The sequence below is a fragment of the Melanerpes formicivorus genome, unplaced genomic scaffold (assembly GCF_026170545.1).
Source record: "Melanerpes formicivorus ecotype bairdi unplaced genomic scaffold, bMelFor1.0.p_v2 SCAF_40, whole genome shotgun sequence".
Lineage (NCBI taxonomy): Eukaryota > Metazoa > Chordata > Aves > Piciformes > Picidae > Melanerpes > Melanerpes formicivorus.
The window spans coordinates 4,311,741-4,339,596 of NW_027142392.1; the positions used below are offsets into that span (position 1 = coordinate 4,311,741).

General features: G+C 47.6%; 1 protein-coding gene and 2 long non-coding RNA genes across 4 annotated transcripts in view; 2 read left to right on the top strand and 1 right to left on the bottom strand.

Annotated features, from left to right (window-relative positions):
- Positions 1-10,087, bottom strand: LOC137451245 (uncharacterized). Its single transcript, XR_010989751.1, has 3 exons — positions 8,503-10,087; positions 976-1,059; positions 1-525 (listed from the first exon to the last, which is right to left on the bottom strand). It is a non-coding gene; the product is annotated as an uncharacterized lncRNA (long non-coding RNA).
- LOC137451244 (uncharacterized) overlaps positions 1-27,856 on the top strand; it is a 252,222-nt gene that overhangs the window by 218,996 nt on the left and 5,370 nt on the right. The gene's annotated exons all lie outside the window — the stretch shown is intronic.
- FBXO32 (F-box protein 32) overlaps positions 8,376-27,856 on the top strand; it is a 24,851-nt gene continuing 5,370 nt past the window's right edge. Inside the window, exons 1-8 of the mRNA XM_068158589.1 lie at positions 8,376-8,674; positions 11,603-11,715; positions 13,367-13,416; positions 14,080-14,172; positions 21,184-21,277; positions 22,107-22,291; positions 25,808-25,990; positions 27,128-27,271. Coding sequence (XP_068014690.1) covers positions 8,559-8,674; positions 11,603-11,715; positions 13,367-13,416; positions 14,080-14,172; positions 21,184-21,277; positions 22,107-22,291; positions 25,808-25,990; positions 27,128-27,271 — 978 coding nt within the window. The 5' untranslated portion in view covers positions 8,376-8,558. The remainder of the gene's footprint in view (positions 8,675-11,602; positions 11,716-13,366; positions 13,417-14,079; positions 14,173-21,183; positions 21,278-22,106; positions 22,292-25,807; positions 25,991-27,127; positions 27,272-27,856) is intronic.

Below are 27,856 nucleotides of genomic sequence, written 5' to 3' on the forward strand. Positions count from 1 at the left end.
GGCAATAGTACATGCATAGCTTCTGTCAGGTGCTGAAGAAGCAGAAAGCAAAGCTGAAACAGTGGTGGTGTTTATAAAAGTCATAGATGTGAGGAATAAAAATAGATGGAAAAAAATGACAACAGTTCTCTCCTGATCTGACTTCAAGAATACTGACCAAGTGGCCCTGTTGAATTAAAGATGTATTTGGGAGAGGTCCCACAAGAAGCCACAAGGCTATTCCTGGCCACACTCAGGGTAAGCTACCCCAGCAAGGAATGTGTGCTTCAGGAATGCAGCTGGACAGGCTGTGTTTAGGAAAAGTTGTGTATCCTACCAACAGGGAGGAGGATCAGAGCTCTCTAATATGTGAGGCAAGTGAAATGTAGAGCAACTCAGGCTGGAGATAGCCACAGACATGGAGATGAGCATCCTGAGGAACTCCTGTGTATTGTTCATTGAGATCAATTAATTGAAGCTCTGGCTTTTGTGGAATACAGCTGCTGGTGCAGGAGGCCTTTATCACATGCAGAAGAGTGAGCTGCTCTGTAAAACAATATTCTGGATTAGAAACATGTAAGAGACAAGAGGATCAGCTAAGGGGCACCTTCAAATCCAGCCAGGAACATCTTCCCAGGCTGTTTCCCCTGCAGTGATTTCTATGGCATGACCGTTTTCTCAATGGCCAGTAAGAAAAACTTCTGTCAGAACCTGTGAGAAAGGATAGATGTGCTGTGTGGTCCCCAAGGGGTTACCTTCAGTTCCCCCCCTGCCACATAGTGTTTAACAGAGGCCTGAAGTGAACATTATGCCCAATGGGCAAGGCTGTGGCTCCCCAGCAACTTCCTAGACCTCTTCTGGGGCCACCTCTCACCTTTAGAAACTGCCCAGCCCAGGGATGTGTGCAATGGAGACAGCTATTTTCTACAGCCTGCTAAAGGGAGAGGACAGAAGGACAGAAATGTCACACTCCATTCCCCCCATCTGTGTTCTTACCTTCCTTTCCAACAACATCTGTCCTCTGAAGAAGGCTCTGCCCTTGGACTGCATCATCTTTTCAGTTCTGAAGGCTTAAAATCCCTTTAGAAAACACCAAAATTAAGAGGTATGGAGACTGCAGAAGGGAGTACTTGGCATTAATCACCTTACCTGTAACAAGTATCCAAAGAATAAGAGCAATGGGCAAAAAAAGGGAGAATTTGGGTGACCAGACTGGATGCCCTCAGCCTGCAGGCACCCAGACAGCAATGCTTCTTGCATAGGTAGCCACAACAGCCACAAAACACTGCAGCACCAATCACAAACTTCAGAGCCATTATAAGAGCCACAGCTATGATGTGCCACAAGGAGGACAAGAGATGAAAGGCATAGCCTCTACATGACATCCCTGCAGCTCACTGTTTATTCTAGGAGGTCAGCCATGGCCTGCACAACAAAGACAGGCCAGGTGCAATACCCTCAGAGCTCAGGCCCCTTTTTGGTGCCTTCTGTTTTCCCAAGCACTGGCAGTGCAGCACACATTGCCATGGACCTTGGGGGGGCCCTGAAGCTAATCCAGCTCTTGGCTTGGTTCATTGCTGTCCCACAGCGAAATCTGCATCCTGCAGGACTGTCGCTTCAGCCAGTTCAGGCACCGCTGGCCTCTTGCCTACTGTAGCTCTCAGCTCCTGCTCTTCTCCTCTGTGGAGCTGAATGTCAAGTTTTAACAGCTCCTAGCTGCAAAATTGTGGCCAGCAGACAGGAAGTGGAGACACCCTTTGACATGGAAAATACCTATTTCCTATAAAATCAAATCCCCATGCCTGCTGTCAGCCACACTGTGCACAATTTACTACATGCAAGAAACAATTTATGGACACTTCCAATTTGACAAGTCAAGTCCCTCAGGCTGCTCCTTCTTTCAGTCAGCTTGCTGGCATTAATTTGCTGCCAGTCTCTTTCCTCCTTTAGAGCTACCTATGGTGTGGTGAGGAGGGAGGATGGGCTGGCCCATGGCGTGCAGCATACGTGGAAGTTGGCTCACAGACAACACCCTGCTGTTTGTCTTTTGTGCACAGGGAACTGCCAGTACTACTGTGGCTTTCTCCTTTCTGTCATCTGTACTAACCACATCTCCCCGTGTTTAGGGGTACATTTCTGTTAACTGAGGTAAAGCCAGGGCATCATTCTAATTTTCCTAGATACTTGCTATTTTCACACCAAACCTGTTTGCAGATATTTACCCAGGAAATTGTTGTTCCTCTCCCTCTGGTTCCCAAGGAACTGCCACTCTGCCCCTCTCCTGTTTCATTGTGGAGCAAGCTTCTCTCTAAGGAGATCAAGTAACTTGACCAAGGGCAAGTAGCAGCTGATAAGACCAAACCCACCCTTGGGGCTAGTCTCCTAGGCTTGAGACCTTACTAGCAATTCTCATGAATAGCCCTCTCACTGCCACACCAGCAGCCAGAACTCCATCCAGAGGGTTAAAAATCTTAGGCTTAGACTTTCAAAGGCAAAAAGAAAGTTTGTCACCCTAGTCCTGCCCAGAGCTGCTTCTCTTGGCCTTTCAGCATCCTTAACTGAGTGGTCTCCTACTGCTGGACCCCAGGAACAGGTCAGCATTGGATGCACCTCACAACTCTCCAGCCACATCCAACACCAGAACTTGCTTCCAAAGGTGAGTCATGGCCCAGCACCTCCCAACAGACTGCATGATTTGCAGTCAAAGGAGAGGCTGGCTCCTGCACCTCCTTGGATGCCAGCTACCTCCTTGATGACTACATAAGGTCTAATGGTCACGGGATGGGCAGGCAGGAACTGCTGTGATTTCATCGCAGCTGTGACCTGATTCACCCTTCATCACATCATTTACTCTGTCTCTCTTTAGAGCAAGGGTCATGAGGCTTGCCTGCCTGGTATGAGGATTAGTTCCTACCAGCTAATGCTTTGAAGATGAGAAGAACAGCATACATTACTGTGTGCTGCTGTTAGAACTGTGGTCTGTTCACCTGCAACCAGGCATAGGTAATACAGAGGTAAGAGCCTATGGTGAGAGGCATCTATGGGATCAAACTTCTCCCAAGATGATCCTAAAGTGAATCACTGTGGGGTGTCTTGAAGGACCTATGTCCATCAAATAATCACCAGGAGGCTGGGGCAGGAGGGTCCATCAAGTAATCATGCAGCAGACAGGGGCAGGAGGATCTCCTTATAGGCCTGGGACCAAAGTGAAGCGTGATCTAGGGAAGAGTTACTGAATTTTTGGCAATATTAGGCTCCACAGGATACCTGTGAGTATCTAGACAGGAGAAACAGAGCATCCCTGTAACATGCACAAACCAGTGAGCCAAGCTTACTTCTGGCATTCACTCTCACTTAGTGCTTTTAGGGAACAGAGATGTAGGAAAGTAAAGCTTGGGCCACAGCAGGATGCACTGTTCCTGAAGTTAGATGCCCTTTGCTAACACTATGGGGCTTTATCAGATGGCAAACCCTCCTGCAGCAGCATGAATAAAAGCATGCCAACTCAGTTGCCAGCATGCCCAGCCACAGATGGTGCAGGGATAGAAGTTACCAGACCTGTGTCCCTAAGGGAATACCCATGAGCTGGATCATTTTTTGGGTAAGGCAGACACATTTGCTTCCTAAGGTTTAAGAGCACAAGCCTACACAGCCACACACAAGCTAAAGCTAGTCACATCAGATAGTGGGAGCAGGTCTGGAGAAGGAACTCAGCCCCAGGAAGGAGACCCAGCCAGCACCCGTGGATGATATTGGAGTAGCAATGAATATTGTTCCTAACAACCGGGGGGCCACCAGGCCCCCCGGCCTTTGTTGTCACCACCACCCAGTGTGCACCAGGGGCACTCACCAGCAATGAGAGGAGGATCCTCCAGCCCAGATGGGCTCAGCTTGGGGCTTCTGCCTTTCCTGCATGGGATTAAATAGGGGAGTGGGTGGGGAGGGTCAAGTGGCCACACCTGGGGTGGGAGGAGACCCCAATAGAGCCCAGGTGCTCTGGGTTTGAGGGGAAAAAGGGAGGAAATGGGGCAGGTGAGGGACTTTTAGGTTGTCAGGTAATGATAGGACTAGGGGAATGGAAAAAAATAGAAATGGGTAGATTCAGATTGGATGTTAGGAAGAAATTCTTCACCATGAGGGGGCTGAGACACTGGAACAGGTTGCCCAGGGAGGTGGTAGAAGCCCTATCCCTGGGAGTTTTTAAGGCCAGGCTGGATGTGGCTCTGGGCAACCTGATCTAGTGTGAGGTGTCCCTGCCCATGGCAGGGTGGTTGGAACTGGCTGATCCTTGAGGTCCCCTCCAACCCCAATGATTCTATGATTCTAAAATAATTTTGCAGTTTAGGCTGGATGTTAGGAAGAAATTCTTCACAGAAAGAGTGATTGGTCATTGGAATGGGCTGCCCAGGGAGGTGGTGGGGTCACCATCCCTGGAAGTGTTTAAAATAAGACTGGATGAGGCACTTAGTGCCTTGGTTTAGTTGATTAGATGGTGTTGGGTGATAGGTTGGACTTGATGATCTTGAAGGTCTTCTCCAGCCTGGTTAATTCTGTGATATTATGTGAATGGCCTGAGTCTATGGCATGGACAGGGTCCTGTAAAATGTGCCAAATGAAGGTTCATTGCCCAAAGTTTGCTTTGAAAGGGTGTTCTAGGCTTTACCCCATGCAGGAAATACATCCTTTAATGCAGAAATGATGATGCAGTGACCACATCGATACTTTTCCCAGAGTCCACTTACGTGCGGAAAACCAAGTGAGTCACAACCAAGTCAGACGGCCATTGCCTTTCTGTAAACCAGCTCTGCCAGGTTTTGTTATGCTCTGGCCAGTGCAGTGCCCATTTTCACTGCCAGAGCTGATTCCCAGTGTTAGCTTTGCTCTATGTTTTTCATACTGGCTATGAGTCTACACAGGTTGAAGTTGAGACGCTGATGGAATTAAGTACTCACTACTCCCCATACAAAGCAGCTGTACCACTGCCCCAGGTCTGTGTTCATTCCCAGCTGCATCCTGTGGCCCCTTGGCAATGTCACCCTTGTACCCCAATCAGTTTTTCCCTTTGAAATGGCACTGCAGCAAATTCCTCTTGCTCCAACCATCTGTAGGCAATGGCACAGCCACCCTGCCTGGTTCTTGTCTGATGTGAGATAAAACATATTCCTCAACATGAGGAGCCCAGCCTTGGAGAGGTTCAAGGCTGGGGAGTTGGGGTTGTGTGCAGGAGCACCGGGAGGAGGCATAAAAGGCTGCTTTGATGTCTGTGCAACCTGCATGCTCACATGCACAAGAGGCCAGCTGTATGGCATTGGTTCCTATAGAACCAGTAATGCCAGTCATGATGGATATGCTAAACTGAGGCCCTTACCAGAGCCACCTCTCTGGTGCAGGGAAAGGAACATTCTCCTTTGAAAGCTAAACACACCACTTTTAATCTCTTTGCTGCCAATTCCCAGATCTCTAAGCACAGGACCACAATCAGTCACAGATGTACCAGCTTTGGATAAAAACAATGCCTCTGACTGGCTCCTTTGTAAATCTCTGCACCTTCCCAGGCATGTGCATGGATTTGTCCCTGCTTCATTAACCCCTGCATGCCAATAGCCTGCAAAGAACTAAAGGCAGAGTTTGAGCACCTTTGTACTTGCTACATAAAGGCTTAAGTAAACAAAGGAGGCTGCTGTCCCGCAACACTCTGGTGTGGAAACATGCTTGTCAGAGAAGCACCCAAAAAAGCTGCCCCTCTGCACCCAGCTCCATGCACACCATTGCTACTGCCCTCCACCAGTGCAAGCAGAGCAGCTCAGCCATAACTGGGTCTATTTTGGTCTTCAAAGAAAGAGTTCATGCTCCAGAATAGCAGCTCCAATTTCCGCCTGTGCCACCGTTTCCAAAACGTCAGTGCCTGCAGTGGGTCCAGCCCAGCCAGCCCTGGCTCTGCAGCTGCGTGTCCACACAGTGAATGTCACTCTCAGGCTTTTTCAATCAGAAGTTTTTTTTTAGCTTGAGTTCAGGTTGTCCTACAGTGCCAATGGTTACCATCTCCAAAGGTTTTAGCACGCCCCCCGTTCAGCTGAACTAATGACTCTCAGCAGCTCACGGTCTGACACGGTGCTTTCAGTCAGCAGCCAACCACCTGCTGCAGACCACCAGTGGTCCCAGTGTCTGCCTCCTTTAGCACTCATTTCTCTCCATCCCCTTCTGTAGACCTGCATTTCAGAGTTGCTGAGCAGTCCTCATTAAAAGGATGAAAATTTTTTCAGTGACATGGATCTGCCTGGCTTAACCCACTCTGTGAAGCAAGATGTAGGTAACAAGCAGCCACAGCCCTTCTGGACCACACTGAGCTCAGTGACACCGTTAGGAGGTTGCCTCACCTCAAACAGCTCCAGTGCTGCAGGACCTGGTCCTTTCCAAGGTCCCTGGTGTATGGAGAGCATCACCCACAGCAATGTTGTTGAAAGGTGCTTGCCTGTTAGAGGTATGGGGCACTTCACTGCATAAAAAAACTCACTGAAGACATTTTGCAGCTTAAGCAATATCCCCTGCCACTCAAAAATAGCCTGCACTGACTGCAAGGGAAGGTGAGATCATTGCTCCAAAGGAGTGGATTGGATGGGCAGAAGGAGGAGATTTGGACTCTGGTGTATCTGGATTTTATTTTGTTTATGTGTTGCAGCTCACTGCCACTCTCCAGTGCTTTCTGTCCCTGTGCATTGCAGGTACCTCTCAGACATGGAAGCTTTTAGTCAGTGGGTTTTCACTCTTCCTTCCACCAACCCCTAAGTATAAAGCCCACCCAGGCGAGCTGTGGCAGGAAAGAGAAATAGGATGACCAGGAGTGGCCGATGCTCCCAGTGTGCAGCTTTCAGCATCAACATTTAACTGTCTCACAGCCCTGCTGCCTGCAGAGTTCCTGCTGCCTTCAGCCTCAGCGGCGCTGCATGTGCACACGCAGCCTTCCCTGGGCCTCAAGTGCTTGTTTTTATAGGAGTTTATTTGATAGTGAATACATAAAACCATCGCTTGCAAGCACAAGATGTTGCAGAATGCACCACAGTGGCAGGTAACGCAGCCAGGAAATGGCTGGCAACGTGAACTGGATTAGGGCATCTTATCTTCCCAGCCCTGCAGCCACCTGCTCTCCTCGTCTCTTCAGCCCTTGGCCCAGAACAGCATCCCTGTCCAAACGGCCCGAAGGCCACCTGCCGCTTCCCGTGGGGCTGGAGCTGCTCCTGGCCACCTACAGCGGTGTCTTCCCCAGGAGCTCGCAGGAAACACCATCAGCTTCCCCACACAAGGTGTCCCCAAGTAACAGCAAGTTGGCACTATGAAAATCAGTGTACTGAGAAACATGAACCATAGCACAGGGCAGGTATGTCCTAATCTGAATACAATATGTTTACAACATGAGCTACAGTGCATTCCTGGCTGTGAATACACCTCCTCTAGCCTGGTCTTGAGAATGCAAAATAACCAAGTGTTTAATCTTCAGTATACAAAACCTTCTCTGTATAGAACCATATATAACTATAAGGAGAAGAGAAGAGAAGAGAAGAGAAGAGAAGAGAAGAGAAGAGAAGAGAAGAGAAGAGAAGAGAAGAGAAGAGAAGAGAAGAGAAGAGAAGAGAAGAGAAGAGAAGAGAAGAGAAGAGAAGAGAAGAGAAGAGAAGAGAAGAGAAGAGAAGAGAAGAGAAGAGAAGAGAAGAGAAGAGAATAAACCAGGTTGGAATATGTTCTCTATGTTCTTATGATGTTCTATATTTATCTCCATGCTTAGATTCTGGCTTAGATTCTGGGTGCCTCAATAAACAGTAGACATTTTTTGTGATATATCAATAACTAAAACACATTCAGAAGCATTAGCAAACATTCCCGCACGAAGGCTTGAGTGAGTATGTATCAATAAATCAGATATAGGAGTTATATATGGAAGTGAAATATGCAGAAAACGTTTGGTTTATATATATTTGTACTCTAATGCAATAGATAAATATATACAGCGCAAATATATTAAGGCATTTTTATGCCCGGTGCATAGATTCACTGCATATTATGTACAGATGCCGTTTATACGCCTATACAAGAAAATCGCACAGCTCCCTTGACCCAGCCCGTCTGCCCGCCCTCCTCCCCCCACGCTGGCCGGGCTCCGACTCCGCCCCCACTCCTCCCCTTTCCCTCTGTCCGGCCCCTCGACCCATCCCCATCCTCTTGGCCCGGCCCCACCCTCTTGGCCCGGCCCCACCCTCTTGGCCCGGCCCCATCCCCTCGGCCCGGCCCCATCCCCTCGGCCCGGCCCCATCCCCTCGGCCCGGCCCCTCTGCGGGCTGCTGGCGGAGGGCGGGGCGGTGCCGATAAACACCGCCACGTGCGGCGGGCGGGGGCGGGGCTAGCCCCGCGCTTCCGGCAACACACCGCCCCCCGCCGCCTCATAAATACCACGGAGCGGCGCGGTGCCCGCAGCCTCGTCTCTGTGGATCTCATCGCCTTACTCTGCTCCGCTACGGGCTGTGGTCTCACCGTTGCTACTCGTCTCGGTCCCGAGCCGGGTTTTGGTTCCGATCCGTCCTGCCGCCATGCCGTTCTTGGGGCAGGACTGGCGCTCCCCTGGTCAGAGCTGGGTAAAGACGGCTGACGGCTGGACGCGGTTCCTCGATGAGAAGAGCGGCGGCTACGTGGGCGATATCAGCAGGTACTGGCAGTGACTGCTGCTGGGTCCCGGGCGCCCTCTCTGCCGGCCCCCTGCGCCGGCCGTGCCGCTAGGGGGCGCCGCGGTGCGGCCGCGGTATCGGGAGGGAGGGTGAGCGGCGCTAAGATGGATGGCGGTGTCTCTCTCGCCCCTGGGTCGGGGACGACCTGAGCCGTAGTCGCAGGGGCCGTTCTGCTCCGCTGTCGGTGGTGAGGGCCTCGCTGTGCTCGTAGCTCCGAGCTTTGGCGTCGCTGAGGCGGCCGGGCTCGCTGGGGGAAGGACTCGGCGGCTTTCTCTGCGGCCTGTCGTGAACCCGAGACCGACCTCCTTCAGCCGCTGCGGGGTCCTGGGACACCCGGGCACGGAGCTGTTAGTTCCTCCGTAGGCGGCTGGGCCGCCCCTGCGGCTACGAGATGGGGTGGAAAAGCGAGGGCAAGGTGAAAACAGTATCTGCCCCAGCGATTGGGCGATGTGACCCCGGGGAGACTCGCTGACCTGTCTGTGTCCTCCCAAAACACCCTTCCTACAACTTCCTGGCTGTCAGGATGGAGAAGGATGATGTGTCTAAAGCCATAAATCTTCCTTAAAGCATGAGTAATGTTTATTACGTGCTGCTTGGCTAATCGGGCTGCAAACATCCACAAACCCCCAAGATGGTGAAGCATCATGGAGTTGTGTGCATAGGAAGCCTTTGCAGCAGCCTGGGTGTAATGCTCTTTGGCTAGACTGCTCTTCTCAAAACCAGGTTTTTCTTGCAGAGCTGCATCTTTGTGCTGTCAGATTTGGATTTGCTGAGAGCAGAGTGAGGGATGGGTTAGGAGTGCCCATTACCAAGGGATTTGGAGCAAACTGGATTCACTGTGAACCATTGCTGAGATGTCATTGTGGAGGGAGATTTATGTACAAGGTCTCTGTCTCTTGCTTTCTTTTATTCAAGCTGTAAAAAACCGCTGAAGTTTAGCATCCAAAGCATCTGATTTGTAAGTAGAAAAACCATCAAACTAGTGATAGTGTCATTAGGAATACTGAGTTTGGCATGCATTTATCCATCCTTTTCCTGGCCCCAGGCTGAAGTCCTTGCAGTGCCATGCCCTGATGCCCAACTGTTCAACCTGTCAAGATTCCTTAGAGAACTGTACTGGAAACCTTCCTATACATGAACAGGGAAATACTCTGCTTCCCGTATGGGAATTCATCCATTGCTGTTATGAAGGTTTGAACATCTCAAAACTGCTTCATACTCTGACTTCAGGTTTCAGTCTTCTCAGTGGAAAGGAGCACAAATGCAGGAAACGTGTAGTTGAGATGTTCTGGTCACAGGTTTCGGTTCTTCTGGGCCAGCTCCATCTGGTGGAAGTGTCTGGTTCCCCAAGCTGTTGGGGCTGTGAATATTGTCCACCTGCGTTGCTGCTGCTGTTCCCCTTATGCAGTGTTGTGGTGGAGCATGCAGGACTGCTGTCTTCCCTGCAGCTGTGATGGCCTGTGAGAGGGGAAATGTGGGGCAGGAAGGAAGAATTAAGCTCTTGATATTCTGAAGCAGAGTGAGGCTTCCTGCAGCACTGGGAGCACGCACAGGTGCCAAACCAGAACATCCACCTGGGCCCTTCACAGGCTCTGGCTTGGTCACTTCTGAGTGTGTTGGTGGTGTGGTTGTGCTTGACAGACTGCAGTGAGTAGGAATGAGGAGCCTTGTCTTGCAGATTTCATTCCTTTGCAGGAGCCTGTGCTGAGTAGCCCTCAGAGGCGTGAGTTGGTATGGTGCCTGTGGGTTTTTTGAGACTAAACTGCGTAAACACGATGTGTGAAGAGGAAGCTGCCTGGCTGCATGAGGGTCCTTGTGGCTGTTGCAGAGGAAGCTTGCCCAGTGCTACAAGCAGCAACATGTTTCAGTGCTTGCCACTGATCATGGGGTGTCCCAGCCACAGTAGCTGAGATGTGCAGTGATGTGCCTGAAATCCTTTGACTTTAAACCTACAGACAGCCATCTCCCATCCTGTGTGAGATGCAGGAGCAGTGGGGGTGGCTCTCTTTTTTTCTCCCAGATGCTTTGCTAGTGTTCTCCCCAGCACCTTCAAGGCATCCTTGTAGTTCTGGGCAGCATGTTGTACACAGAGGGTACTCTTCCTGAGAGCTCCTGATGAGTGCTGCCTTCTCCTGCCACCACCAGGGATCTGCACAGCAGTGTTGTGGCTGCCCAGGGCCTTCTCAGTTTAACATTGCTGCCTGGATCTGCTGATTTGCAGGTCTGCAGAATGTGGAGATGTTGATGTATAGCATTTTTGTAGATAGTCTTCAATTGCCCTCAAAGAAAATAAAGGGTTATAGCTCCCTTCACTAATAATATAGCTTATGCCAGCAAAAGCAGGAGATGGGCAGTTGTGGACAAGAGATCCTAGTTGTTATAATTTGTGTAGTCACTACTATATGAGGTTTGGAAAGCCACCAGCCAAGTCTGGACCTCAGCTGAGCTCTTCCAGTAAGCCTGAAAAAATGTTTTGTAGGGATTCTTCTGTTAATAGTGAGTGCATATGCATGTGCTCAGAAATGGCTAAATATGTCCTCCCATAGGAGACTGCCTGGCTTAGAGGAATCTACCACCTACAGTAGGAGGGTATGGTGTTACTTAAAGATAAAAACAGGTTAAAAGGAGGAAAATAATTCAGCCCAGCAGTGTCCCAGCACTGTGACCTGGATTGCCTGCTTGTGTCCGTTGTGGGTATCTTAGCAAGCACAGGAATGAGGCACCCAAAGCTCACTTTAAAATATCACTACTTAGCTGCAAACATGGTGTGCAGACTTGTCAAGAGCAACCTGCAAGGAGGCAGCTTTGGAGCTCACAATGAACACCTGTGTCTCTTCTCTCCTTGCAGGAAACATAGTGTTCATCAGACTGCTGAAATAAACAGAATCCTTGCTTTGTGTCATTCACAGCTTTCGTAAAAAGGACGATCATAACAAAGAGAATCTCTTCAACAGCCTGAACTATGATGTTGCTGCCAAGAAGAGAAAAAAAGACCTGCTGAATAACAAAGCCAAGATTCAATGTAAGATGTCTGTTTAGGCTTTTCCTTAACTAAAAGAGCTGCAGGAGAATGGAAAATGCTTCATATCTATGGCTTTTGCACACTGTGTGAAGAGTCTTCCAGAGTGTCTTGAAGGGCTTTGCACCCATGCTTGACCTGAGTAGGGAACTTGGATACAGTTTAATGTGAAGATTTATGCCCCTGTTAGTAATCTTTGCTCTGAGAAGTTGTGCTTGTGGTGTTCAAATTTTTGTCATTTGTGTTTGTCAGAAGGAGGGTAATTTTTTCCTATGGTACATTCAAATGAACCAGTTCCAGGCTTGGGTTTTTTTTCCCCCTGTAGACTTCCTTGTGCACAACAAGCTAAATTTATTCTTCCTTCCATATGCATGTTGAGCACTAATCTACATTACTGGAGGCTACAAGCCTGAATGTGTGCTTTGATCCTATCTCTGTGTGTGGACCTCATGAAAAGAAAAATGAAACAAGGTTTCAGCTCACTCAAAACAATGGAAGGCTTGAAATCTCACTGTACACACAGTGAGCAGCTGAGGTCTCAGATGGTGTATTATGGAAGGACCCTGGGGAGCCTGCAGGGACAGCAAGGTCTGCGTTGGTCTGATTGCAAGATAGGTACTGGAGTTAGAAAGCTACAAATGTAAACATACACAGAGGAAATGAGTTACAATTCCCACACTACTATTAGCTCATCCTGCATCCCCCAGGATTTTGGAAACTGGTGCCAGAAGCTGGCCCCTCAGTACATTTGATTCTCTGAACAAATAAATGTTACCATGACAGTTTTTGGCTGGATTCTGCTGTGACCTACTATTTTAGAAGGTCTTGATACAGGATCTGCATGCCTGTAACTGAGACTGGGTTTGTCCTTGGACTCACAGTACCAGGCAGGAATATATTCCTTCATTCTCTGGTGGAAAATTACTCAGGAGCACAATATGTCCTTTAAGGAAAGGAGTCTAGCAGGTTGGGGACAATCTTTAAGCTAGCTGTTTAATTGGCAGTGTGATGGAAGTAGGGTCAAAAGCCCATGTGAGAATGGGATGGGACAAGGATCAAGCAGCAACTACTTGCAGAAAGGGGTCATGCATGTGGTTACAGGGAAGCTATTTTGTGGAATAGATGGGACAACTCCCAGTTCTGAGGAAAGGGAGGGGGCAAGTAGAAGCAGGAAAACTTTGGTCCCAAGTAGGTTTTTATTTTTCAGTAAGCTAGCTGCAAGCATGCTCCTTGGAGCCTGACCTCACTGGTAAAAGCTCTCCCACGTGCCTGGTGTCTCATGACATTTTTGTTCAACTTCAAATTTGACACTCAGTCCTAAGCCTGCAGCCAAGGTAATGAATAGTTAATAAAATCAATAACAAAACCTGGCTGTCAGCCACACATTGTTTGTGACCAGAGAGGAGGTGCTATGGTATATCTGGCTGGCAGATTAAACATTTACAGCCCTTTTTAATGCTCAGAACCACAGTCTCAAATGAAGCAGTCCAGAAAAAAACAACTCATCCGGTTGCTAGTTTTGATTTCAAGTGCAGTGGGGTAAACACAAAATAACTTTGTTTGCCCTAAAAGGGCAGTGAGTGTTGAGGAGTACTGAGATCCAGCCTGCTGCAAGGTGGAAAATGAGCTAAGCAAAATGTCTTTGTCCAAACAGATTTCCACCAGGAGAAGTGGATCTATGTTCACAAGGGGAGCACAAAAGAGGTGAGTGGCTCTGTAGGTTCTTTGTTCCCTTTTCTACTGGTCTTTTTCCAAGTGGTGGAAGAATCTGTGCTGATATAAATCAGCAGAAGCTCTTAGGAGATAAGTGGGAGATCTGGCTTGTGGCTGGAATTTCAGTAATGATTTTAAGCCCCAATCAGGAAGCCAGAGTTTGCTGTACAAGGCTTTGTACATGTGTTTAAAATATGACTTGTTTGCTTCCCTCAGTTAAAAAACACAGCCATTTGCAGACCAAGCCATAATAGTGTTCTTGGCTTTCACCCAGTACAGTCCTAACATGGAAAATCATTGGAATTCATCACAGTGACTTGAGCTCATGGAGAGAAGTGGCCCTATGGGACCCCTCTGAACTTTCACTATATGTTGAAGCCCATGAATGTGTGGCTTATTCTCACCAGTAAATTCATAGGTCATGAGCAGAGGGTGGATGATTCTTGGGAAACTACCATAATCTACACTAGACCATGCCCACTCTTGATGTCAAGTGCAGCTCTGTGGGAGACAGGCCTCCCTCCTCTGACTGTGAGCTGGTCCCATGGTTTGTACCCATTAGCTTGCTAAATTGAGGTACCCTGGGTCATGCCTTTCTGGTGCTGTCTGAACTCATGTCTGCCAAAACATGACCCAGACTGTTTCTCTTCTCAGCGCCATGGTTACTGCACCTTGGGAGAAGCCTTCAACCGGCTTGACTTCTCCAGTGCTATCCTGGACTCCAGGAGATTCAACTATGTTGTGAGGGTGAGTGACTGGCCAGGGTTTATTTTGCTGTGATGGTGATGGAGGCTTTGAACCTGGCACCGAGTGAGTGAGAGAGAGGGGGCAAGTATGCAAGCAAGGGTGTTGGGCTTTGCTGCATGATGTAATTGATGGAAGTTGTGGATGGGTGCCCAAAACTTCCTCTTTGATCTGTTAAAATGGAGGGGGGAGGTGTCAGTAATGTAGGCAATGGGCTGTGCTTGGCCTAGCATTCCTACTTTCTCATTGTGACATTAATTTCTGAAACCCAGAAGGCTTAGCTTCTAGCTCCTGTGCTCTCAGTTCAGTTTCTAAATATGATTCCTGTAGCCCCAACAGGAGCATGGGCTGTCTGCAGAGGCTACAGAGCAGTGGGGACCTCTTTTCACAGAAGGCTCCAGTTCCACAAGGACTGTGGGTCTTTGTCTCCTTTGAAGTGAGTCTAGGGAACAAATTGTTTTGGGAACAAAAGGATGGGCTGAACCTCTTTGAGGCACTGATCTTAACTTCATTTGTAAGGATTATGGTTGCTCTTAATCTTGTGACTGGCAGCAGTTTCAGTGGGTGAAGCATTTGAGTCCTGATGCCATTAGTTGGCAGGAGGGAATCATCAGCCCCAGGTTCCCCATGTCCTGGCTTTACATAATATATCAGGGTTTCTCTTTTGGTTCTGGGTAGCCAAAAGGGCTGGTAGTGGTTGGGGGAGTTACCATGCTGAGGGCTGCAGATGCTTGATCTCAGATTTCAGAATGCTTATCAAGGTTTGGAATTCAATAAGCTTAAAATCTGTTATTAACTTGAGGCTGTTTATAAACAGCTCCTTTTCACATCTCATCAGCAGTTGATCACTAGTGAGGCACCAGCTGTTCAGGTTTTAATTTCTGGAGCAGGCAGCATTGGTGTTGCTTTCCCTTTGAGTCAAATGTCATGAAAAGTGTCTAAGAAAGAAATAATCTGAGCAAGTGCACCTTGGTTGTGAAAACCTCTGTCACCTGGGGAAGATCACAGGCATTGGCAGTTATTACTAGCCTCCCATGCAGGAAGGGCAATGGCAGTCACTTGGATGTCCCACCTCAGGGCTGGTGGCAGGGATTGTGAATGCTGGGAAGTCAGTGTGTTTTTCTGCTTGTACAGAGAAGCTGATCACCACCACTGAAGTACTTGGTGTCTTCTGATGTAGAATTTGTAGACACAAATGTGTCATCTTTATGGGAATTGTTGTGGAAGGAACAGTTCATGTCAAGGCTGTAAACCCTTTAGTCATCTATAAAGGAGGAAAAGAAAAGAACTTGTATTTGGTGCTCCAGAGATCCCTTTGGCAGACTTTCTGTCCTATGACAAGAAAGAATTTGGATTTCAAACTCTCAGCACAGGTTGTGCTGTACTGTGGCTTCTGCTGTTCAGCCCAGTGTGGTGGTGGCTTTCTCACATGGGACTAATGATTGGGCAGAAGTTCCATTATGATTTTTTTTCTGAAGAGCAAACTCAAATTTCTGTTAAGTTGATGTGGTCTGGTGGGGAGGCTCAGGCTGACCTCCTTCCCCCTTTTCCCATAAGGACTTCACAAAAGCATCCCAAATCTTCTGTGAACACCAAATAGCATTGTTGTGTATGGAAGCCAAGATGTGTGCTTCTTTCTGCAAGTTACCCCTTTTGAACTTTTCAGAGCAGTTTTTCCCCCCAATAGTTTTAAGGATACAGCACTACTGAGAAGTATGAAGCTTTCTTATTGAGGCTGACTTATGGTTTGTCAGGTTGAAGAAAATATTAAAGCTGGTACCATGGATGGAATATAAATCTGACTTCTTAAAGTGAGAGGCTTGTATCAACAAAGTCTCGGATGCATAGTAGCTCATAAAATGCCTGAAGTGACAGATTTACTTGTGAAAAGCTCTGCCTAGATGTGGATCTTGTTTATGGTCCTTTGCAAATTGCAAGCCTCCTAGGGCACGCAGATGAGCAATCTATCACATGGAAAATGCCTGAATGTTGGCAGGCAAAACATTTTTCCCTTCCCTCCCCCTCCTTGTTCTCTTCAGTTCCACCCATTGCTTGGGGTATCTGATTAATGTCACACTACTTAGTTCATCAGGCAAATGCTTTCCAAGGAGAGAAGTTTAGGGTTGAGGCCTAGGTGAGAATTTGGCGATGTCTGTAGGGGAAGAAAGAAACCACTGCAGGCTTGGGGTTCTGCTGGCTGTACCTGAATTTGCCCTATAGAGGAATAAGCTGTATCACTGCTGATAGCAAAAATGGGCTTTCAGGCTGAACATCATGTCTTTCTCAAAGCATTCTTTCCTCCATTTCTCTGAATACAAGTATTACAATATTTTCAGTGCTGATCTTTTGTGCTTGCACAGAAATGTCTGCTGCTTAAGATATACCCAAACTAAGTTCTTCATATTCCTAATGGTGCAGTGATAAAATGGGCACCTCCTCCAAGTGAGGTGGAGACGAGCTACAAGAAGCTTGGCAGGTATTTTTCATGGGCAGATACCATCAGTTGGTTGTTGCCAGTGAGTTCATGTAACTGAGGTGGAAGGAATTTTCCTCCAACATCAATCTTGTTCTGACAGACTGCTGATAGAGTGCTTAGTACGGGTATTGCGCCATGCCATGGTCCCTGCTGAGCTTTTAAACTAAAGCATCTGCCTAAATGTTACATGACAATGTTCTCCTTTTGGAGCTGGTGAGGAAGTGTGATTGACCCAGAGGATCCAAACTGTTGCTAAAATCATAGAATCGTTTGGATTGGAAAAGAACTTTGTCATCATGAATTCAACCCTTGGCCTCGCACTGCCAAGTCTGTCACTTAGCCATGTCACGAAGTGTCACCTCTACACATCTTTAAAATACCTCCAGGGATGATGACTGAATTGCTTTCCTGGGCAGCCTGTTCCAAGGCTTGCTTTCAGGGAAGAAACTTCTTCCTAATAAATTTTGTGTACAAAGAGCAATGGAGCTGGTGAAGAGTCTAAAGCACAAGTTCTGTGAGAAGTGACTGAGGGAACTGGGCTTGTTTAGTCTGGAGGAAAAGAGGCTCTTGGAGCAGCCCTGGTTTCTCTGGTCTTACTGATTTACAAAACTGGGGGTGTTCTGGAAGTGTAAGTATGAGCAGAGCCAAAAGTGCCTGCAGCCCAGAAGTTATTGGTGGTTCTTTGGCCAAATGACAGTGAGGCTTTGCAGCCTGCTTCTTTCAGAAAGATTTGTATGACGGTTGTGTAGTAATGTTTCAAGGGAAGGCATTGTTTCTCCTCATAAAGGTTTTAGGTCAGGTTAAGCTGCATGGCCACAGCTCTTCTGGAATAACATAATGTAGATAGTGTGCAGCCTGCTCAAGTTGTCTCTTAAATTTAAGTTTTTGTAACACTTGGCTCTGGGAGTCCTGGATTTATGCTGTGGTGAAAGAACATCAGTTTGATGCTGTCTCATGGAGATCTGTCAGCACCTGTGCTGTAAATCATCATAACTTTCCTTGCTCTTGCTCTACCACCTTAAAAGCCAATGTGATGTTTCTGCCACAAAGTGAAAGCCTGTGAGAGCAAGGAGGGCATGGAGGGATTTTTCATTGGAATAAGTTTGTCTAAGTAGTCCAGATGTGAGGAGCTGCATCCCAAACAAAGCAGAGCTTATGGATCCCGCCCAGGGTGTAGTTCAGCTCCCTTATAGCTGGTTTGGGGGATGCATGCTTCAGTGGTTTGCAACTTTGTGATTTTAATCACCACAAAGCACTTCCCTTTCTGAGGCAAGGTTACAAGCTCCTGTTAGGTGCAGCAGGCCTGCTGAGAAGTATTTTGCCTCTGTGCTGCAAGCCTCTCACTGTTATTTGGGTACGGGTTGCCTGCATGTGTTGAACTGAGATGGTGTCAGAAGTGCCATCCATCTGTAACAGGTCTAAGCAACACCACACACATGCTGCTCTGCATCCATCACTGCTTTCATGGCCCTGAAACAGAAGCCCTTGTTCCCTGCCACATGGCACTTTTGGGCTTATTTTTTCCCTTGTGCTTATGAGAGGAGGACCTGCTCTGCCCTGGCACCAGCCCCTTCAGACCTAGTGGGGTTTGAGCAGGAGCCCCACCACACTTGTGAGGAAGTGAGCAGGTTATTGCCTTGCTATGGAAGATGATGCCTTCTGACAGCTTTGCAGAGGCTCTGGAGCGACCTGTTGCATCACTTGCCTTTTCTCTGGTTCTGACAGACCTCTGAGAGCAAACAGAATGGGGGTGCAGTGGCAGGAAGGAATTTTCTAGGGAAGCTACCAGGTCACATTTTTCAACTTGTGAGGAGTTGGAGTGAATGGGAAGCTAATGCTCTGTCTTCTGGAAGCGTTGCAGAATTTCCTGCCCTGGTCAAAACTGGCTGTAATGCAACTGCTTTGTTTTTGAAAGGTGGACCTTAAAACTGCTCTTAACCTTTCCCTGTGCACTCTTCCCTGCCATCTGTCCCTCTCACTTGAGCGTGGGCAGGACTTAATGCAATTGCATCATAACACACGCTTGCAGCTCTCCAGCCTTTTCACCCGACTCAGTGTTAATCTGAATCCACCAATCTGCTTTCAGTCTGCATTATGCAAGTGACAACACTGATTTTTATTTTAGTAATGCTGTAGACCCCAGTTTGGCTGTCCATTGACTGAGACCTTACTCTGCTGGGTCTGTGGCAGCACTAAAAGACCGTCAGTGCACTGGAGCACGTGGGACATGGGTGAATGAACTGTACTGCATACCTAGGTTTTGTGTGTTGTATGAGCACAGAAGACTGAAAAATGCCTTTTCAGGGCAGTGTTCAGCCAGTGTTCCCTGGGAAGTGGAGTAGTCCTAGAAGTATTCACAACACAGTTTTCATATGGAATTTCATCCTGTGTTTATTGCTGCAGGGGAAGGGAGGTAACACATGACATCTGAGCTGGTTCACTGAACATAAATTGACCCTTCATAAACACGGATGAGGCAAACTGGGATCTGTTCCTTTGGAAACTAATTTTGTACCAATTTAGTGTTCTCCAAGGAACTGAGATTTTTATCCTTGTGCCCCTTAAAGTATGGCCCTGGCATCTAGCTCTTAAGGTATTGCATTACATGACACTTATCACTGGGTGCATTTTGGTGTTTTCAGTAACAGGCACCACACTGCTAACACCCAGCCTGGAGGAAGCTGTCTCTGTGCCAGTTCCAGAGCACTGCAGTCTGGAGACAGCAGTTGTTTATGCACAGTAAGAGCTGATCTGGGTACATGTGTGGCTAATGTACAGATGGAGCCTGGCAAGTCAATTGGTATAGTCAAAGGTCTGGAGGCTAAATATTTAGTTCAGTGTAAGCAGAGTATTAGACCACTTTGGGAAACTGATTTTTTCATTGTTAATACTGGAGGAATAAATAAATAACCCAAAAAAAAAGCCCTTTTATCAAACTTCTCACACATCTTGCAGATTGCCCTGTTTTTAAGAGTACTTAGTTGTAGTGATCTCAGTTAAGCTGGTACAGCAAGACAATGTGGTGATGCCTGTGCACCAACTCTAACCCAACTCTCCTGCATCTTTTGTTTCCCCCAAATGAGCTGAGGAGGCAGGCAGCCTGCCCTTCACAGGAGTTAGCACAGGTCTCTTTTCATCTTGTTTTCTTCTGGTCATGCGAAGTGCAAGATATTAATAGAATGTAAACTCAAAGCCATCTGATTGATGGCGTTGGCCTGGACCGTTAAACGGAAGAAGGGATTGGTCACTCCAGGTGACTTCACTGCTCCTAGCTGGCAGTCACATGGCAGCACCCCAGAGAAGCTGAGTGGGAGAGTGACTGCAGTAACAGCTCTCCCTGAGCTCCCTGCTTCATGGCATGCTGCTGGTGACTTCGGATACGTTCCTGTCATTCTTGTAGCAGGGCAAACAGTTCAGCCCACAACTTATCAAGTCTTGTCAAAAAGCCATCTGAGTTACTTGACACAAGTAGCTGCACCTTCTCTGGCGCTCTGCAGTGCCAGTGATGGGATACTGTAGCTGCAGATAAAGGATTAATAAGCTAGTCATGCGGTAATGTGTTGATTGATTTGTAGCATAAAAGGTTTTTCCTTTCTAAATTAAAAGAGAAGGCTATGTACATCCAAAACAAATGGACTGCCACGTGGACAGTCTGTATTTATATAATGCTGGGGGAAGGGAGGGAGGTCTGGAAGATCACAGGCCACATGTTCTGCAGAGCATGATCCACAGGAAACTTATACAGTTGTTCTTGTGATGGGAAGAAGAGAGCATCTTCCCTGTGGGAAATGCTTCTATAGCAACTGCAGCCCAATTTCAGCATTCAGCTTGTACATGCTTCAGGAGATTAGCGATGGGAAGCAAATCCTAATCGAAAGCAAAAGCGAGATTTCCATCAGAGGAGGAGAACAAGTAAACAGAACAAACAGGGGAAGGTGGTTTGGTGTTGCAGCTCTCAGAGCTGAGCAGGGGAGGAAACCCTGAGGGGAACAGGATTTGGGGAGAGCTTGTTTTTAATACAGTGCTTAACCTTTCTGTTGTGGCGACAGCACTCTGACAAAACCCATGCAGCCCAAGAGTTTGACGTAAATTGTGGAGTCTGATTCTCATTAACGCTCCATCAATAATGTCCCCATCCAAACAGGCTTGTGCTCGTGTTCCCTTCTGACACTGCTTGTTTATACCCCAGTGAAGGACAGTAATGTTGGCTGTCCATTGTTCCCTTCCTGTGAATAGAGGCTGTCAGTCTGAGCGCTGCTCTGTGGTTTTTCTGCCTCTCTGAACCATGAAATAATTTTGCCCCCCTCCCCTTCCCAAAGCATTAGGATGCCCTTTTCCCCCCGCACCTCTTTCGATATGGGTTTAGTTACTTCTTCTCTGCTCTCTTCCCTGTTTGCATTAGTTTGCTCTGTTCTGTCTGCCTTTATTTTCAAGCAGCAAACAAGTCTCTGGACTGTTTTGCTGTCATGTGACCAGGAGTCAAGATTAGAAAGGTATCTCTGTGCTCTAAGGCTTGCAACTTCTATTTTTATCCACAGCTGTTGGAGCTGATAGCAAAGTCGCAGCTGACGTCACTGAGTGGCATTGCCCAGAAAAACTACATGAATATTTTGGAGAAAGTGGTGCAGAAAGGTAAGAAACGGAAACAGTGAGGAGGAGTCTGATTCAATCTGCTGTACTGTGTAAGCCACATCCTCAAGAACAGTCAGGCAATGCAATACAAGCGAAGAGGGGAGCTGCTGCTTATTTCTATAGCGCAGTTCCACTTTCCCATAGTGAAGGAGGGGGTGGAGTGGGAAGAAATGTCTGGATTCTGGTAGGTATCTCCAACTGTCCTTGCTGCCACCTATTCTGCATCCTACTGAGTCCTATTTCTGACTGCAGAAGTTGGCTGCTTCTGCCCCCAGCCTGGCACATCTGCAGCCTGCTGCTGCCCTGTTGCCAGTTTGTTGTATCAAGTGCTCCTACTGCTCTGGAGGAAAGGAAAGATCAAGGGCTGTCTTCACCTGCTGGAGGGCCTGAATTGTTTGACATGTGGCACTTCCCTCCCTGGTGCTTTAGCTCTGGCTGACACCTGGGAATTAAGAGCACCCTGTTAGTGTGTGTATGCATAATGGAAAAGTCAATCCTGAGCTGTCTCCACACATCAGCTGGGGTAGGTGGGGAAGAGGTACATCTCTTGCACATCACAGGGGAAAACTGGCTGGTTGCCAGTGGCTGGAAATGTGAAGTTACTGCAGAGAGGGTAGATATCTCATCTGCTTATCCTGGGAGGATCTCTTTCCATCTGCTATGTAACCTGCTGTGCCTGGCTAATGTTTAAGTGCTTTCCTCCAAAGAAAAGTACAGGCTGCCTTGCTTGGCTTGTGGGGTTAGAGCAGATAAGTTGATTTGCCTAAACATGTAGATTCAGGAAAGGACTGGGTAGTTTTAGTGTTTAACTTCTTGTGTTCTTCCAAAGTCCTTGAAGACCAGCAGAACATCAGGTTAATACGGGAGCTGCTGCAGACGCTCTATACATCCCTCTGCACCTTAGTTCAACGGGTGGGCAAGTCTGTCCTGGTTGGAAACATCAACATGTGGGTGCACCGCATGGAGAGCATTCTCCACTGGCAGCAGCAACTGAACAACATTCAGATCACCAGGGTAAGCAGAAATCCTGGAAGATAAAAGTGATGTGGCTGCTTTGTGAAACCTTCTGTAGCAGGTCATTTGGGCAACTCCAGCCCTCTGTACTGCCAGTGCAAGCCCGGAGTGCTGGGGAAGGACGTGGAGCTGTCAAAAATAACTGAATTAAGGGGCATAAGCAGGAATGCATCCAAACTCAGTGTACACAATCCAGGATTGTGCTCATTATTACTGGTCACACTGACTGCTCAATGGCCATGAAGTGCTGTGCAAACAGGGCTAGGTAGGAAGCCATCTCTCCCTCTAGAGAGTCTTCTGAGACAAGGCCTCAGTATGAAGAGTCAATGTGATCTTTCTCAAACAGCAAAACTGCCATCAAAACTTGTTTGTCAGATAGTTGAGGGGGTTTTAATTTGTTTAATCTGTAAATTAAATGCAAATTTCCAAATAGCTGCATAACTTCATGGCTCCTGGCTGAAAATACAAATGCTCCTTCCAGTAGTCTGGACCTTCCCATTCCAGCCAGATGAGTCCTGCTTTCACAACATCTGTTTTTCAAGTGTCTGTGGGGATGGGAAAGATGTATTAGTTGATAAATTCCTAATCTGGTTTTGCATGGGAACCAAATCTGAACTTGCTTCACTTCACAGAAGGGTTGAGGTTGGAAAGGGCCTCTTGAGGTCACCTGGTCCAACCCCTCTGCTCAAGCAGGGACATGTACAACCAGTTGCCCAGGACTATTGAGACTTTGCACCTTGAATGGATACTTCCCAGAAATGCTAAAGATATTGTGCCGGTGCAGTTCTGTGTTGGTATGCTCTTTGGACTTTTCTGCAGTGAACTGGACTGTGAAGCTCCTACTTGAGCAGACAGAAAACATGGCCTGAAGGCATATAAAAAGCACCTTTCTCCCTGGTGGCCCAACCAGAGGGACACTTGCAAAGGGCCTTCTTTCCTTATTTTACATGTCTGTGTTCTCTGGGAACAAGAGGAATCAATTTCTAGTCCATCAGAATAACAGGCATCAGGATGCAGGAAATGAACTCCGTGATCCCAGGGACTTTGAGGAGATGCAAAAGCAGCAGTGGTGGTTTCTGCCCTGCCTCTGCTGTCCTTCCTGGTGTCCAGTTCTTGTGATGGGCTGCAGTTCCCTTTGCCTTGCAGAGCAAGCACTGGCCCAACTGTGGGGTGACTCCTGGTACACAGCAGATCTTCAAGCTGGGGAACTGCCTTATGCTTGGGCACTGCCAGGGTCAGCTCCACCCAGGCATCTGCTGCCTTGAGTTCACCACAGGTCAGGGCCTACCCCCTGCTGCTCCACTCACTGGTATAACATGGATATTTTTGTCCCCTCTACTTCAGGGACTCATAAAATACAAGCATTTAAAAACTGTCTATTTATACAAAAGGCTAGCAAAATATTGCTTGTGAGTAGAACTACCTTTTCTACCTACTTGCAGGTAGGTTTTTCTGAAACAAAGGAAACAGATTAAACTTGCCCAAAAAAGAAAAAAAATCACACAACTGAAGATGACTTCAGGTCAAGCTAGAACAAAACCAGCTGAGTTTAGATGAAGGAAGAACAAGCTCAGCTCTTTGCAGCCAGTGACTTCCAGTACCCAGTTTCTGGAGGGGAGGAATGTCTTGCAACAGCCAAGACTTAAACTCTTCTACTAAAACAAAAAGGAACAAGCAAATAATTTGCAAAATCTTCTGTGCTAGAGCTGCTTAAAAAAAAAAACACCCAGACAACTCTGTCCAGAAAATGACAGCATACTGATCTGCTCTGATCTAGTCTGTTCTTTCTCCAAAAAAAGTAATGTTTGAGAAGCCCTGGAAAAGAGTACTGAGGGAAAAGAAGTAGCAGATAAGTCTCTGGCGCTGACTCAGAAAACAGGCAGGGATTTGCTTGAGTCACACTGGCTCCTTTGGAAATAAGACACAAGCATCAGCTTGGGGGGTGGCAGCTTGACCCAAAAGCCTCTGAGCTTAATCTTGCTCTAGCAAAGCTTATATGTGGAGGGAGTGCAGGCGAATGCAAAAGACATGCTACCAAGAAAGATCATCAGGAGGAGATCTGAGGCTGCAGGGCATTGTTCCCACCCCAACCTGTGACCTCTCTGCACTGCTGGGCAGAGATGCTGAGTCTGGACTTGTGGAATGCATCAAGGAAGCACCTATGTATAACCAGGAAGTACACTTACAGCTTAACTCTCAGCATGCAGTCTTAAAGCTGTCAGGGGAAGAAATATCCTCTGGAGATGGCAGAGGCAGTTCACCCCTTCGGAAGGGGTTGTTTCAGGCCTGTCTTGCACACAGATGGCAAAACCCAATGCCTTGGTTGAAAAGCTATTGTCCTTGCAGGTACCATGCGGTACATTGCCCAGATGGACAGGCCACTGGGGCAGTGAAGGGAAGGTGTGAGCTGTTCGTGTACAGATGTACTTGTGCTTGTGGAGTGCCCCATGTAATGGGACAGATGGAGATGAGACCATATGATTAAAAGCAGCCTCATGCACTGTTCTTCTGATGGCAGTCCACGTGCTTCTTGTTTGAAACAGTTAATAGCTCTGCCAATTGTGAGAGGGGTGCTGTGACTGTGCCTTAAAATAGCAGCATCTCTGTGCAGGGTAAAGGAGAAACTTGGCACATCCATCTAACATTGTTTCTTCATTGGGACCCAATCCTAAAAGCTGCTGTTTGCCTTAATAAGGCTGGGGCTGGTTTTGGAGCAGCTGGAGCCTGAACTGTGGTCCTTTCTGCTGCCATGCTCCTGTGTGTGCCTTGGATTTTCCCTGAGTGCAGGACCTTCAGATCTGTCATAGGCAATTTGTCCTGCTGTGTGGACTTACAAAACAGTCCTGAGCTCTGTGCAGACCAGGCAAAAATGCGTGGGGCAGGGGGTGGAGGTGGTGGTTTTTTCTGGTGTGACAACATGGCTGCATCTGATGGGAAAGGGGTAGGTCCTTCACATGTTCACAGGGGAAAAGTTAGCATTGCCAGCAGTGATCTGGGTAAAATAGTGGTGTGGGTACTCATCAGGCAGTGCTGTGGTTACAGCAGGATCCTGTGATGACATAGCTAAAATATGTCACAAGAGCATGAGACTCCCAGCAGTGCGTGTAGCAGGAGGCTGAACTTGAGAAGTAGTGCCAGCATTCCTTGTGGTGGAGAGACTTGGGTGGTTAATAACTGATATTACAATGTAGCTAATGTCCTGATGTGTAGTGAAAACTGGTGGTGGTGCTTTTGGAAACAGTCTCACGACTGATGGTCGTGGAATGGACAAAAAGAGGAGAAAAGAGCTTAGGCTGCTTCTGATTGCTGTAACACAAATGCGTATCTCCTTCCTCGGGGCTATCTGAAACTGGTTTGGGGCAGAAGGTCAAATGCCTGTATGTAAAATGCTTCCTTATTCAGAAGAGGGAGCTGCTGCTTATTCTCTGAACAATGCTTTCAAAGCAGTAACTGTACAGCAAGCAAGAATTGTTTGGGTTTGGCTCCTCCTGAGCTCAATTGTGTTTTCTCTTCCAGCCTGCTTTTAAAGGAACCACTTTCACAGACCTGCCTTTGTGTTTGCAACTGAACATCATGCAGCGACTGAGCGATGGGAGAGACCTGGTTAGCCTTGGGCAGGTAGCTCCTGATCTGCAAGTGCTCAGTGAAGACCGGCTGCTGTGGAAGAAACTCTGCCAGTACCACTTCACAGACAGACAGGTACAAGGAGGGATGCAAACTGCCATCAGCTGCTTGTTGCACCCCACTAGCAGCTGAACACACACATGGGCAGGACACTCTGATTTGACTGTGCCTTAAATCTAAGGCCTGTGCTGCAAGCTGATAATACAGGCTGGCATGGGAATGATTGTGAAGATGATCTGTGTAGATTTTTGCATGCCACAGCAATGATTCCTGAAATAGGAGCCTGAGGAATTAGTTGTATGGTGAACTTCAACCCTAATCCAGGTGATAACAACTGCAAGTCATGCAGTTGCTTCTCACCCCACGTGTGTGGGGAAAGCGTGCAGGCAAGCTCCAGCAATCACCCTGACATCCCAGGGACTGACACCCTTGCAAAGAATCTCTGTGGATGTGGTCCATGAGCAATGAGTTGTACTCTCATGCCCTTTTGAGCAAGAAATCCCCGCTGAGCTGGTTTGTGACTGACAGGACAGTATGTGGACTGTACCTGTGTAAACATCTTCAGCCTTCTGCAAGCTGGTAACCATCTGAGGTCTTCAGATCCTTAAAAAAATACCCCAAAATCCCTGTCTGTTTATGGGTGAATGTCTAGGATGTTTATACCATATCTCTGCACTTCAGGGGCCACATGCCAGATTTCTTTGCTGACTTGGCTTTATTTGCTTGCTCTGGATCTGACTTTGGAAGTGACTCTGGGGAAGTTATTTCTACTAACAAGTTAATTCAAATCCAGCCTCTGCAACTAATGAGCCCTTAAGTGTCTCAAGCTAATGTGATAAATTGCTGACTCTTAGAGTCAATGAAAAAGCAAAATGCTTCTAAAACCTAAATGCAATCAGACTCCCTGTCTTGTCAGCCAGCCACAGTGGCTAACAGTATAAAAAAAGCTCCCATGGCTTGAGTCTTTCATACAGTAATGCTCATGAAATGGGGACAGAGTCTGAGAATAATTTTGGGTGAGGCTTTTGCCACTGGGAAGCAGGTTGTAGCTGGATATTCAGAGCAGGAGCTTTCTTAGTGGTACAAGGGAACTCTTATGGGACTGGCAAGGATGGTGCTTATGAGAGGGAGGAAAGAACAACGTGAGCTGGAAAGAACAAATCTTTGTTGTTTTTTTTGTCCTGCTACAATGATGATTTTGTTTCTTTTAAGATTCGCAAGCGGCTAATCTTATCTGATAAGGGACAGCTGGATTGGAAGAAGATGTATTTCAAGCTCATCAGGTGTTACCCACGGAAGGAGCAGTATGGTGACACACTGCAGCTGTGCAGGCACTGCCACATCCTCTCCTGGAAGGTACGATGTGCTGGTGGGACAAACTTGACTGGATGCAGAGCTACGGGGCACCCAATGGCTCATCTGATTGCAGTGGTTTAGGGTACTGCAGTTCTTTCACCTAGATAGATAACCTAGTGTTTTAGAGATCGCATCTTCATGCTGAATAACAGTAGTGTCCATCAAGGCTAGAAAGGAGGAAGAGGGCATGCTGTAGGCTGCCTACAATAACTCATCTTAGCACTGCCAGCTTCACCTTCTACCCACTACATGGAGATGGAGGCCTTGACTGCAGGATTAGCTGGACTAAGAGCTGATGGCTACAGAATGGCTCAGGACAGAAGTCTGGTGGCCGCTGTGGTAATATCCAAGGTGTTTCCTTGGAGTTCTACCTCCTGTAACTGGTGGTAGGCTCCAGCCTGTCTTCCCTCAGAAGAGGGGAAAAGAATTAATTGTATCTTTGCTGATTTTATTTCCCATGACTTGCCAGTAGGCCCTAAAATACAAAGCCGAGTTCTGTGCTGTCCATGGGAGTAGAAATATTATTCTGGGCTCTGCTTTATTTGCAAGTGGTATGTCTGGCAGAGGGACAGTGCAAAGTTGGCT